The sequence below is a fragment of the Talaromyces atroroseus genome, assembly GCF_001907595.1.
Source record: "Talaromyces atroroseus strain IBT 11181 chromosome Unknown scaffold_3, whole genome shotgun sequence".
NCBI lineage: Eukaryota > Fungi > Ascomycota > Eurotiomycetes > Eurotiales > Trichocomaceae > Talaromyces > Talaromyces atroroseus.
In genome coordinates this window covers 2,168,148-2,180,903 of record NW_017971435.1, presented here as the reverse complement: position 1 = coordinate 2,180,903, position 12,756 = coordinate 2,168,148, and the positions used below count along the sequence as shown (strand labels likewise).

At 47.9% G+C, this 12,756-nt stretch overlaps 5 protein-coding genes across 5 annotated transcripts; 2 read left to right on the top strand and 3 right to left on the bottom strand.

The window, feature by feature from the left end:
- Window positions 1-664: 664 nt before the first annotated feature.
- On the bottom strand, window positions 665-4,329 carry UA08_03782 (Leucine--tRNA ligase, cytoplasmic; the record flags this gene model as incomplete). Its single annotated transcript, XM_020266120.1, has 5 exons — window positions 665-1,270; window positions 1,325-1,523; window positions 1,594-3,587; window positions 3,652-4,167; window positions 4,255-4,329. The coding sequence occupies 5 exons, from the start codon at window positions 4,327-4,329 to the stop codon at window positions 665-667; spliced, it is 3,390 nt and encodes a 1,129-aa protein (XP_020121144.1).
- A 514-nt stretch (window positions 4,330-4,843) lies between these two features.
- UA08_03781 (hypothetical protein) lies at window positions 4,844-5,526 on the top strand (the record flags this gene model as incomplete). Its single annotated transcript, XM_020266119.1, has 2 exons — window positions 4,844-4,882; window positions 4,948-5,526. The coding sequence occupies 2 exons, from the start codon at window positions 4,844-4,846 to the stop codon at window positions 5,524-5,526; spliced, it is 618 nt and encodes a 205-aa protein (XP_020121143.1).
- A 569-nt stretch (window positions 5,527-6,095) lies between these two features.
- UA08_03780 (hypothetical protein) lies at window positions 6,096-7,277 on the bottom strand (the record flags this gene model as incomplete). The annotated part of the gene is made up of 1 exon (XM_020266118.1): window positions 6,096-7,277. The coding sequence occupies one exon, from the start codon at window positions 7,275-7,277 to the stop codon at window positions 6,096-6,098; it is 1,182 nt and encodes a 393-aa protein (XP_020121142.1).
- Window positions 7,278-8,514: 1,237 nt separating this feature from the next.
- Window positions 8,515-10,720, top strand: UA08_03779 (hypothetical protein; the record flags this gene model as incomplete). The annotated part of the gene is made up of 5 exons (XM_020266117.1): window positions 8,515-8,555; window positions 8,623-8,639; window positions 8,771-8,919; window positions 8,982-10,598; window positions 10,673-10,720. 5 exons carry the CDS (start codon window positions 8,515-8,517, stop codon window positions 10,718-10,720), a joined length of 1,872 nt encoding a protein of 623 aa, XP_020121141.1.
- Window positions 10,721-11,454: 734 nt separating this feature from the next.
- UA08_03778 (hypothetical protein) lies at window positions 11,455-12,525 on the bottom strand (the record flags this gene model as incomplete). Its single annotated transcript, XM_020266116.1, has 2 exons — window positions 11,455-11,818; window positions 11,909-12,525. The coding sequence occupies 2 exons, from the start codon at window positions 12,523-12,525 to the stop codon at window positions 11,455-11,457; spliced, it is 981 nt and encodes a 326-aa protein (XP_020121500.1).
- Window positions 12,526-12,756: the final 231 nt, after the last annotated feature.

Here is a 12,756-nt window from a genome sequence, read left to right as displayed (position 1 = left end):
GGGAAAGAATGGGAAACGACAGCCAAAGGAAGCAAAGGAGATCGATAAATGGCGATGGGATGGGCTGCAGTTGCGGCACTACGTAATGGGGAGGGAGCGAGGTTGCCTGCGACCGAGTTTGACACTTCGCTGTGGCTGAGTCCCGTCCCCATCCGTCACGTGCTAGCCGGATGGGGTCTGGTCTGGATTCCTGACGCGGGATGATTACTAAGCGTAAATATGATGACTAAGTGAATACTTGATGCCTTGTTCCTCAGGCTTCATTTTGGCGCAGTAGTTGGTGCCTTACAGCCTTACATATACCCAATTCAAAGAGATGGCAGTCGCTCAATCTCTTTCTAGTACGAAAGGATCGCGACGCATCCCTAGCAGAGAGTATTTGGAAGAAGGTCTTACAAGGAGCAACGTTTGGACTGAACTGATCGACGTACGTAATTTTGGTTTCTATCGGGAAAGATATTTGCATTAATCAAACTTGCTCTCTTGCGTGGATAATACTTCTGGTTTTACTACGCAGCCTAAGTTATTCATTAACTACCTACTTGGAAACTCTTGAATGTCGAACATGCCAATTCGAAGTTCTTTCGCCTCTTGAACCGGCGCTATCATAAACAGATAAAGGGTAACATTAACATAACTTCTATTGAACAGCTTTTTATGTGGCTCACTCCGCAACGTTGGCGAAAAAGAAGGCTGGTTGGCCTGGCACCGCATTCTCAGCTTGCAAGTCCTCTCTCTTCTCGCCCGTGCCAACAACAGTGCCAGTTTTCCCACCATCGTCAAGTGTGACGATTTCCACTTCCTTAGCACCAGTCACCTTCTTCAGTCCTGTACTCATCTCGCCGAGTACAGCGATTTCGTCGAACGGCAGCTTTCTGTCAAAGACGATCTCGGGAGCCTCTTTATTGGTGACCAGACGTCTCTTCAAGCCCTGCACAAAAGGCATCGCTTTCTTCATTTCACCAAACTTGGCCACCTTAGAGTTTAGACTCTTGTCGTCAATGGCCAAATTCAGCGCATCAAAAGACTCGCGCACAAGGTCGATGTATTTCTCTTGCCATGCTGGGAAACTTGTGGCTGCACAGATAGTCACCTTCTTCGGCTTGCGTGGGTCAAAACCGACATTCTTACCCTTGGCCGCTTTCTTAATAAAGGCTGCCTCCGCCGACGCGACGTTGGATGAATTGGTCTGAACGTAGGTCGAGGCTGCAGACAGCGCTACGTCTGCCTCCGGTACGGTAGGGAAAACTTGTTTGTGGATGGTTTCAGGCTGCTTATAATTAGTAATCCCATATTTAACATCGAGATTCACAATTTGAATTACCTTCTTAAGAACCTCTAGCCAAACGTATTCAGCCCAGTGAGGAGCAATAGGAGAGATAATCAGAGCCTGCAGTTCAACATAGCGAAGAACGACATCTCGGTGCATGCCGACGCCGGCAGTTGTTGAAGCTTCGCGATACATATCACGGGCACTGACAAGGTCATAGAGTGCTGACTTGAGAGCCAACTTGAAGTTGGTCCTGTGATGTGTCAAAAACGTCGCTTTTTTCGGTTTGCAAACGCACGGGAAAAAGGGGAAGAAAGACTTACTCTGAATAATGAGCCACAGCTTCTTTCACAATCACATTCATTGAATTGATGAATAATTTGTCCCAGAAGGCATCTGCAGGTCCAGTGCGCAGCTGTTCATCCTTGGTAACTTCCTCAGTCCATTCCTTGAGTTTAAACAGACGAAGAATGTTGCTGTTGGCAACGGTTTCATCAAAGTTGGCGTCTTCAATTCCATCTCCTGCATCAGCAAAAGCGATTCGAGTGGCATCCGCTCCGAATTTCTCTACAGAATCTTTGAGAGTAAGGAAATTGCCTGTGCTCTTACTCATCTTTTCTCCGTTGAGCAACAGATGGCCATTGATTCGAATACCCCGTGGCCAGTACACTGCAGGGAAAAGAGCGATGTGAATGTAAAGGAAGAATGTAAGATGGTTTTGAATCAAATCCTTGCCACTGACCCTAACGTCCAACGGATAGAAGTATTCGAACTCTCTCCTCATGGTTTGCAGGCTCTCCTTGCTAATGCCACTCTTTTCGATGATGCTGTCATCAATCTCGCGTCTCGTGAAGACATAGTCCCATACCTCATCAATCATGCTCTCTGGTTTAATGTTCAAAACACCGGTCGTTTTTCCGAATCGATCTCCGTGAAGCAAGTGAGCAATGGTGTAGTATGCCATATAAACAGTACTATCACTCAAACTTTCAACCAGGAACTTCGTATCCCACGGAAGTTTTGATCCAAGACCATATGTTCTTGCACAAGCCCATCGGTTCAACCAGCTAAGGTTTGCCTCGAGTCCATTCCGTGTTTCCGCAGAATAGGTGTTCAAATCATTAACAACGTAGTCCAAAGTGTCCTTCTGCCATTTGGCATCGTTCTCACCGTAATTCAAGAACCACTGGCCCAAATAGGCAACAACACAGTCGTCACCACTTCGACTAACAACCTTTCCTGATGGGTCTGCGAAAGCAAAAGCCAAGCCACTCTTGATGAGAGATTGACGGACCTTATCTTTGGCATTTTGGACAGTCTCGCCCTTGAATTCTCCAACAAGCATTGTACCCTTGTAGAATCCCTCGCTGTAAGCCAGATCTTTGGCCTCGGCTAACTTGGCATCCTTGGGGGAGTTGATTTTGAGCTTCTTAACCAAAGTTGGCGCTGTCAGGTTTCCATACGTAGGTGTGTCAATGACGGGAAGGATTTCAAGCTCTGCCCATTCTTTCTTGATTCCATAGTAATCGGCCTTCTTTGCGAGATCAGTCATTGTAGCGTAGTCATCGGGACTATCAGACGGAACAGAGGTCACGACACCAGTTCCTTTTGTGGCGGATACGGTTTCCATTGGCAAGATCTTGATGGTCTCATGAACAGACAAGGGTGCCGATACGGAAGTACCAACAAAGGTAGAACCTGGAGCTTCGGCAACAAAAGGCAACTGGTCCTGGGACTTGGGGAATTCCTCACCGCTAGAGAATATTCCTTGGAAAGCCATGTTCCAAGCGGCCCTCTTAGTCACCACATAATATTCTTTCTCCCTGACTTTGTAGACTCCATATGTGATCTTTGGTCCCAGAAAGACGGCAGTTTGTCCATACATAGTTTCTGGACGAAGGGTAGCAGGAACGAAAAACACATTGGCATCGTCTTCAATCTTTCCCTTCAGGAATTCGGCAGCTGACTGCGACCATTCCGTGACCTTGACTTTCAAAGCGGTATACTCTTGCGGTCCAACGCCCTCACCCTCCGTCCGATCATGATCCATACAGGGCTGTCCATCCTTGGGTGAATAGATCGTATATCGGTTACCGTACATAATCTTTCCCAATTCGTGCAAACGATTCATCTGCCAGCGAACGAAAGCATCGTAGTAGGGGTTTGCATCAGTGGTCACGAACTGTCGTCGCCAGTCAATCTTTGCACCCATACTGTTCAAGTCACGAATAGCAAGTGGTGGGAAGTGGTCGAGCCAGTAGCTGGCATCGGCAAATTTGTAGATCTCATCCAGAGGAATACCAATGCTCAACATAATCTGTTCGTTATTATATTATCAGCACCAAATCTATTGCTCACATAATGTCGACTATTCCTCGTACCTGGAATTGGTATTTCGCCTTAACTGTTTTAGCAGCAGCCTTACTCTTTTTGCCCGAGAATTTTGTCGGGTCAACCGCAACTTCCTGTGTAGGGGCAGGTGGCTGCTCAGGAACGGCTTCCACAGCCTGGTAGCCCTCGAAGTTTTTGCCAAAAGCCTTGATTTCATCCTTCAATTTATCGGCACATGCGAGAATAGGCATACCAGTGCAGTGAAAGCCCAGAGGGAAGAGAGCCCTCTTTCCTTGCATTCGAGCAACACTGGTCATAAACTCAATCTTACTAGCAGTGAAACTATGTCCTGCATGCAAAGTTCCGTTCATGTAGGGATACGCCATTGTGCCGAAGAATTTTGGGTATTTCGTGCGAAGTTCATTTGCAGACATTGCTCCAGCGGGTATCTCCTTGAGAGAAGGTGCGTCGACCTCGAACACGCCATTGTCCCTCCATTGTTGCTGGTATTTCTTTTCGATAGCTACGAGCGCGTTTCTCTTATCGAACTGCATTTCAAAGACGGACTATTAGCGTTGACCATCACATATATAGACCTTGTTGGGCGTGAGAAATTCAAAAGCATGAAATAACGAGGCAAATAGCATACATACATTCTCTATTTTGAGAGTGTTTTTCAAACCAATGCTAGGATCGAGGGCCGCAGCCTCGGCGGCGGCAGCAGCCATGTTGGAATGAAAATACTGCGAAGAATCCAAGGAAATATAAAAGATGACAATCCCTAGTCTACCTGGGCAGGATAAATTTATGTATGACTCGACTTTTTTTATAGCGGGGTTGCTCCGGCGTGACTCTTACGATAATTATCTCCCGCACTAAGTACGTAAACGGTAAGGGGAACCCCTTGAAGCTAAGCCGAGAATAGACAAGCGCGTTTCAGTATAATACAAGTCTCACATATTGGTAATACACCTTGAAAAGTGCGTAATGGTCTGTATTGAATTTACCTGTTGCACGTGACCTCAAATTGTCCCGATGCATTTTCCTTCCTAGAAGAAAGTACCTAGGGACAAACAAAGCATCTCGAGGGCATCAGTTCCGTTGAATCCCTAACAATATCAATATATTTTTTCTCTTCGTTCTTGTATTAATTATTTTGTTGATTCATCTCTGGCATTTGCATTTTCTGCTGCGGTTTCACTTTTCTGCGTCAAAAAAGGTCATCTTTTGCAATCTGCCAACATGGTCAATCTATTCAAGCGAATGCGCAAACTCAATACGGTATGATGAACCTCTTGTTTTCTCCTAACTTGGTCCATATATATACTAACGCAGATACTATACAGCGCCTTCTCAATGTACGCGTCGGCACAGGCGCAGCCAATCTTCCCTCCATCAGCTCCCCTTTAAAAGACCTACCAGCCGTCACCCGCATACATCTGACCTACGCAAAATACATACAAGGCGGACATGCCGGAGCACGACACTTTTGGCGCAATTGTCTCCCACGACTCAAATACCATAATCCGGCTGTACAAATGTCAGTGAAACAGACCGATGACCAGGACGGACCGGCGGCGCTCACCATCTTTTTCACGGGCCAACCCAACAAAAAGCAAGCTTACCACGATGCAGACCTGGAAGATAAACATGCGCCTGCGCCTTCCGAGTCGGAGCAAACGGTAGTGCTCAATATAAAGGAGTATAATTTTGAAGAAATTTGGAATCAAGTCAAAGATGTTACAGGTGCTATCGACATCGTAGCTACGGCCAAGGACAAGGAAGATCTTGAGAACTTCCGGAAGATGGATATCAAATCTGAAGCAGACAGAGTACGCGTGGCTGCCCTGAGGCAGGCGAAGAAAGATCAAGAGCGTATGCTGCAAGAAGCCAGAGGAGAGGTGGAGAAACTTCGACAGCTATAGATGCATTTCTCTTTTCCCTTGGGATTGATACCCCCTTGTTCTTTGTAATGAGTCTTGACTTTCAAGTCTTCCAGGTGTACATTAGAATATATAAAGCAAAATTTCAGACTCCAGCTTTTGAAAACTTGTAGAATGTATCCCTGTTACCAAATCCGTCCCTAGAAACTTTGATGTGTTTGAATACATAGTTGAAGTATTGCCATTAAAGCAAAAACACTAAGAGTTGAAATGATGGTCACAAGAAAAAGTAGATACATTCAATACACATGGCATAGAAGACTCCAGTACCCGCTAGTAGATAGTATCTCCACAAACGCCCCCAAATGCTGCCCTGGTAAAGGGGCCAAGAATGATAGAGCAAAATAAAATAGGTAGAAAGCAAAAGTGCAGGGCTATGTTTACTTTTGCGTCAGCCATCTCGTATTTTAATCCCTTATGCATCACACAGTATGTTTAAAGACATCGTATCACATTCAAGTAGAAAAGATATATAGAAAGCCACAGGCGTATTATAAATTCCCAAAAAAGGAGCGCTGGCTGATAAGTACGAAACTCCGCTACATAATAACTCACGAATTATCGGGGGTGTAGCTAGTTTCGCCAAGCATGTTCTGCCCAGAAGATACGGTAGGCGCGGCGGTATTCGAAGGGGCTGGGGATTGGCTAGACAGTGCGGGAGGCTTGCTGGCAGTGGCAGCTTGAAGTCTTTGGTCAAGAGCTCTGAGTGCAAGTGCTCGTCGGCGTTCAGCTTCTTCCCGCTTGCCCATGCCTCTCATGCCGCCCCCAGCATTGCTCAAAAGCGAAGGAAGGCCGGCTTGACCACGGGCCACAGCATTCTCGGTGCTAGAGGCAATGTCTTCGGCGGAGAATGGCGTAACGACCTTCAATGCAACAAGGAAGGCATAAATTTGATCGGCAACAAAAGAAATCGGGGGCTGTACCACATCGGGGAAGAAAGTTGCAAAGGTAAAGGTCTCACTTGCATCTCCCTTCAAACCTAAGCCATTGGTGGAGGTGCCGGTGAGATCGGGCTGATATTTGTAAAACCTCAGGTATGTCCAGCTAGCAAGAAGGCCGAGCCAAGCGAGGATCGCAGCCGTATCGGTGCCAAAGACAACTCCGCTGAAGGTATTGAGAAGCAAGAAAATAGCAGGGAAGTGCTTTACCCGCATCTTGACAATGCCCTTCAGAATCGTAACAGTATGCTCAGGAACGAGCTGCTTGAATGCGACGAGGAAAGATGCCTGCAGCGCAACGCCGCCGCAGATTTGGGTCAGACTGAGAATGATGGGGTTATCAGACGGCACCGCGCAAGAAGAGAGACAATCATCATCGGGGGAGATCCAAAAAGCGTACCCTCGGAGACTGCTGCCAGTGACCGCAGCCCAGAAAATATAGATTAAAAGCATCGCGACATTCGGAATGAGGGCGATGACCAGAATGAATTTACCAAATTCCCTAGAACCCCATGCTCGCTCGAGGTATTTCCCGCCGTAGAAAACCGTAACTCCGTTGATCAATACGGTGAAAATATTCTGCTCCACGAAGGTTGCCGTGAGGATAGTCCATGGATAGTAGTAAAACATCGACGGAACAAGAGTGAGATAGGGAACGATCGGGCTGGGATGCTGTGCAGAAGGCGGAGCGTCGCCGAGTTGCCTCCATCTTGCGACGTTGTACAGAAAAGAGAGGGCTAACTGACTGATCAGGAGGATGCGCGTCGCCGGGGGGAGATTGACCCTGAGAGGCATGGTGGGTGAAAGCGTGTGGCTGCGATGCGACTCCCTGGAGTTCGCCCGCAAGTAACGAGGTGTTCAGCTTATAGGGAGGTGTCAGAAAGCTTCATTGGTCTAGATTAGATGTTTTGGCCGCTTTTCCTTTTCGGTTAGCGTTAGTTGATGCCTTAGCCTTTAGGCGAAAACAGTACCTTGAGGCTCACCATGGCAGTTTTGCGAGTTTTTAATCTACGAACTTCGGCGTAACCTTGCTTGAACTGACAGCGTAACCAAGCAATTCTAGAGATACATCATGGAGAGCTTCTTCATTGCCATCCCAGGGAGAAGCCTTCACATAGTTACCGTTCCCATAACCTCATAACTGCTAAGCACGCGACTGCTATTGGTTGGCGGCTGATGCACAATCACGGGACCAACAAAGTTTTGTCTCGGCCCGGCGACGGATGAACAATAATCCCCCCCTGTTCGTGCCAGCCTGAGGCCGCAGTTTCAACTTGCGAACTTTTACCAATGCGGACTAGCCCTCTACGTAGCCTGAGGGTCCCCGACGTGACCCTACGGATCCGCGCCTCAGCGAATCCTCCAGGGCGATGGATGTTGTTGTCCTGCTTGCCTGGTGCTGCTGTCTCCTTTCGGCGTGTAGCGATGTATATCTATTCCATGCAGCATCGGATTGTTTACGCATGGTATGTAGCATGGGCTATGTAAGCTAGCTAAGCATCCGCATTGGCTGGGCTGGACCGTGGAGAGGCTCGCTCGAATGCGGCTTAGTGGGAAACCTTAGCCCATGCATCTCAAGCCACACTCTGGCGTCGATTATTCTTAGTCGCAGTCAGTCGAATGTTTCTTCCTTTTCTCCAGCGGCCTGCATCGATCATCTTCAATCCCATCCCAGCTCTCGCTGCTTCGCCTCACTGACTGCCGTGCGTGCCGTGTCATCGTCCCTCTTTGGCCTTTAAGCTCGCACCAGCGAGTGAGTAACTCTCGCAGCAAACTCCACTCTTCCTGCTCGCGCCATTTCTCCGCGCAGCCGTTGTCGTTCTGTCTGTCCCTTGCCATTTTTTTGCTACCTGCACCTCGAACTGTGCGAGCCCATCGATCCTGCTGCTGTCTGACGCGCACAACGTGCGCTTTACAGCCTGTCTCTTGGATTTGCTAGAGGCACGTAGCGCCCGTGCGGCCCACCCGTATTTATTGGGTTCTGGCATGCACAATTCTCATCCGAAGCACAGCCAGTGACACCGATGTGATCATGGATCTGACATCCCATCACGTAAATTACCTAATATGGAGGTACGTTTTTCGATGCAATTGGGATTGTTCATCATGTATGAATTTTTTTTTTAACATCACTTAATAGGTATCTCCAAGAATCAGGTTGGTTATTATTGCCCCTGTCTTTGCGGCGCAATGATTAGACTCGAGTGGGGAAAAAATATCGATGATGATTTTCTTCACATTCGATTATTCTTAGTATTTGATTGCGATATCTTCTAACAAGACCACAGGCCATGGAGAAGCTGCTGTCATGCTACAACGAGCATGGCTCGCTAATCCACAAACGCTACCTTTTGCTCCTCATATAAAAGCACACGCCCTAGTGTCTCTGGTACAAAAAGGTTTACAATATCATGAGATCGAACAATCACTCGACCAGGTATGTAACGGTTTGACTGTCGCCAAAGACCAGCACATCGGGTTTCTTACGCGTTGTTACAGGAAGGAAATCCTATTCCCTTTACACCATCCAAATCATTTTTCGGGCCAACACCACTCGACACCGAATCGCTCAAGGCGCGCGATAAGAGCATTAAAGCGCAAATGGAGCTCGGCACAGAGACAGCGCCAGCCGGGCCTCTAACAAGCAAGCCAGTTCAAGACAGCAGGGCCACAACGAACGGCCATGCCGCCATCGAGCCTGCGCTACCAGTCCTCAACGTAAAAAAAGGGCGCAAGACGCATCGCATCGATGTCGCTGCCAACGGCGACGACAGCGCGATGGACATTGATACCAACGGCGCAAGCCATGACCGTCCTCCGGCAGTGAAATCTCCGTCGTCCACCGCGGTCGCAGATGCAGAGGGCGACTTGGAAATGAAACTCAGTCCAGCAGCTGACGAGAGACTAGAGACGGCGCAGGATACGCTGACGGCGGGAAGGAGTGTCGGCGTGCAATATGTCCCCGCCAAGGCCGCGGACCTTAGTTCCCACACCACGATCCTCGACATCGAGGTGGCCCGTGACGATCACGTGACGCGGACGGCGTGGCGACCCTATGATTCGTCAATACTTGCCGCGGCCGGCGACACCTTCTGTGGCCTGTGGAAGCTGGCAGCGCCGGGATCGCCGGCGAGCTGCGAGAAAATCTACGACAGCAAAGGCGATGGCAGCTGGGTCACTGCCTTGGCCTGGGAGCCCTCGGGCCGCAAATTCGCTGCCGCCACCTACAACGACCGACGCTCGTCCATCCAAATGTACGATAGCAGCGGCAGTGTGGTCGACCTGCTACCAACTGCGCCTGGCATGATAAACGGACTGCACTGGGCTCCCAAAGGGACGTATATGGTTGTGATTTCGTCCAATGGCGAGAATTCAGAACTTTCACTCTGGGACGACTCCATCAAACCTGAGGAATTTCCATCATACCAAACCATCGACGGGCTCGTTCACGACATCACGTGGGCAGGCGACAACCACATCTTCGTCTCTGGAGAGGGCTCGGTGTGGCAGTGTCAAATCGACTCGACATTACATATTGTGAACCGTTTCCAATCTCAGGAGTCAAGCACGGAATGGTCCTTTGTTCGGGGTACCAAAATTGGCGATGCCGCAGTTGCCGTCGCCGCTGCATCTTCCGCTGCTAGTCTCTGGATTCCGACACATGGAATCGTTGTTGAGGACGCACATCGTGCCGATATCACAGCTATTGAGCTTCGTCCTGAACCCCAAGCCCAAGACGCAGATACTAGCACTGTATTCACATTTGCTTCAGCTTCACTCGACGATACTGTCAAGGTGTGGAACGTGGATTTAGAATCGAAAAAGATCAGTTGCCTTCACACCTTGTTTCTGTCTCCGGGAGTTCCTGCACTCGCGTTAGCTTTCTCTCCAGACGGATACGCAGTTTCGGCTGCTAGTACCGATAGACTGTTCATATGGAATACGGACCGCGGAAATGAACCACTTGCCACATGGTTATGCCCGACGACGGAATTTACACAAGACGCGTTAGAGAAGCCTCTGAATGGAGAGAATGGTTCTGCAGCCGTTGAGGCTTATCGCAGTCTTGCGTGGGATACGGATGGGAAAAAGCTTGCAATGGGATATGGGAAAAAGGTAAGTTCATTTTCATAGCAAATACGAATATGAAAGAAAAGAGAAAGAGTGGACATTAATAGACTGTCTTTCAGATGGCAATTGTCAACCTTCAAGGAAGGGGCGTGAACGTCCTTGAATAGCTGCCAATCTATTCAAGGAGAAAAAACCCCTTTCTCTCGATTCCAAATCCTCGTCTCTTGAAGAGCCGGAGCATACAAAATAACATCGCTTAAGATGAAATAATACATAATAGATGCTCCGGCCATTTCATCATAGCAGACAGCCTACGATATTCTTTTTAATATCGACGGAATTTTTGTATCTGCGACAGAGATCGTTTTGCACAGGTCGTGCGAATCAGCTGATACCCTTGTCCCTCTTCTTCTTCCTTGATCCATTGATTCATTTTCTTTCAGGAGGACGTCTTGCCTTACAAGCCTTGGCATGCAGGCATCATGAACCAAGAAGGCAAAGTAAAGAAAAAGCTTGTTTTTATAATTTATTGAATGTCATAATGTAAATAACGGCGGGTACTGTTTTTTTAATCCCTTTTTCCCCCCATTTTTGGTTGCTGGTCGTGTTCGCATACTGAAAGGTGTTTCATATTTCGGAAATGGCGGTTTGGGGAGTTTGCAGCATTGCATTGGCCTTTTACACGTTTTTATATACGAGGCATAAATTAGATAGGCTTATTTACTTTATTTTAGTTTTTTTTTTTATAGGGATGGGGTTCTACCAAGGTATAGAATTAGAAATTTCGATAGATATATATAACTGATGGGTTGCTCTTACTATCGCAGGAGAATACTAAAATGATATGTACCACGAAACAAGTTTATTTACAGATCTCAGAATACCTAGCAACTACCAATGGCTAGGTAATGGATGACTTTTGATCTCGTCTCATCTTTCGTCTTCGAGCGCGAACAAGAAACCCTTCTTCAACGTCATTCCAGCCTCTCATCCAAGCCAAGACTCCATCCAGAAACACATCGAAATCTTCTTCTTCTTCCTCCGCGACATCCTGCTCATGGCCATGGTTCGTAGATTGTTTTTTCTTCTTCCATCTCCATGAAGAAGAGGAGGAGGAACCCCTTTGCCGCCGGCGTGAGGGAGGATTTGATGATGCGATGGTAATCTCGCGCTGACGCTGCCATCTGTTAACCCAACTCTCGAGACCGCGAATAGTGCCCCGGAGTCCTTCCAATTCAATCGTGTCTTCCAAAATATCAGATTTCCTAGTTCGCAAATTATCCCTGAAGTCAGTTTCTGAAAGTCATACAACAGATATAATCAATTACAAAAGTGTATATATGAGTAGTACTCACAATTCATGCACTTCATTCTCCAATTCTATAATTCGCTGCGCCAACCCTTCGCATTTGACAATAAACAGATCGTGGATATGCCGAGATTCAAGGTATCGTTGCTGTAGTTCTTCATTCACGCTTGAAAGCGCACCCAAAACAGATTGCAAACCGGCAGATGTCTGCTCTGTGATGGTTTGGTTTCTCTCCCGAGAAACAACATCTTCAGCCTCTTTGCGACGGGTGGTCACTGAATTTGCGGTGGGCGTTGTAGTAGGAATTGGAGTGGGAGTCGCACTTCTTGAAGGCGGACCTGCTGAGCTCGGACTAGGCGGTCGATTCAGGGCAATGACGCGACTGATCCCCGGTCGTGGATCGAGTAGTAAAGTTTCCAAATCACCCAGACATTTGTTGATTGCGGCGCGCTCGTCGACGGTGTACCCTCGCAATGAGTTTTCAGAAGCAAGATGAGTAATGTAAGATAGCCGTTCGGCCAGCGAAAATTGCGCAGCAGGGAAAATGGGAATCGAGTCTTCGTCACTCTGTGTAGAATCCGACAGTTCTACGTCAATGGCGGAGTCGGTGAATGACGGCGATAGGCGATGCGTTCGGGAATGCGGAGATGCGGTATTCATCATTTTGCGACAGCAACAAACAGCAGACTCTGCTTAGCGGTACCGATCGTCCATTTGTATGTCGCTTTCCAAAATACGGGCGACAGCTATTGTGCAATATTCTTGTTGGCGAGAAGAGCTTGCAGCTGTTTTTTCCTTCAGGAAGGTAGAGAAGGTAAACAAATTTATGTAAACAGCGGCGGTGTCACATGTGTTCAAGTTTAATGCCTCAGGCATCCAGTACCTCATATCTAT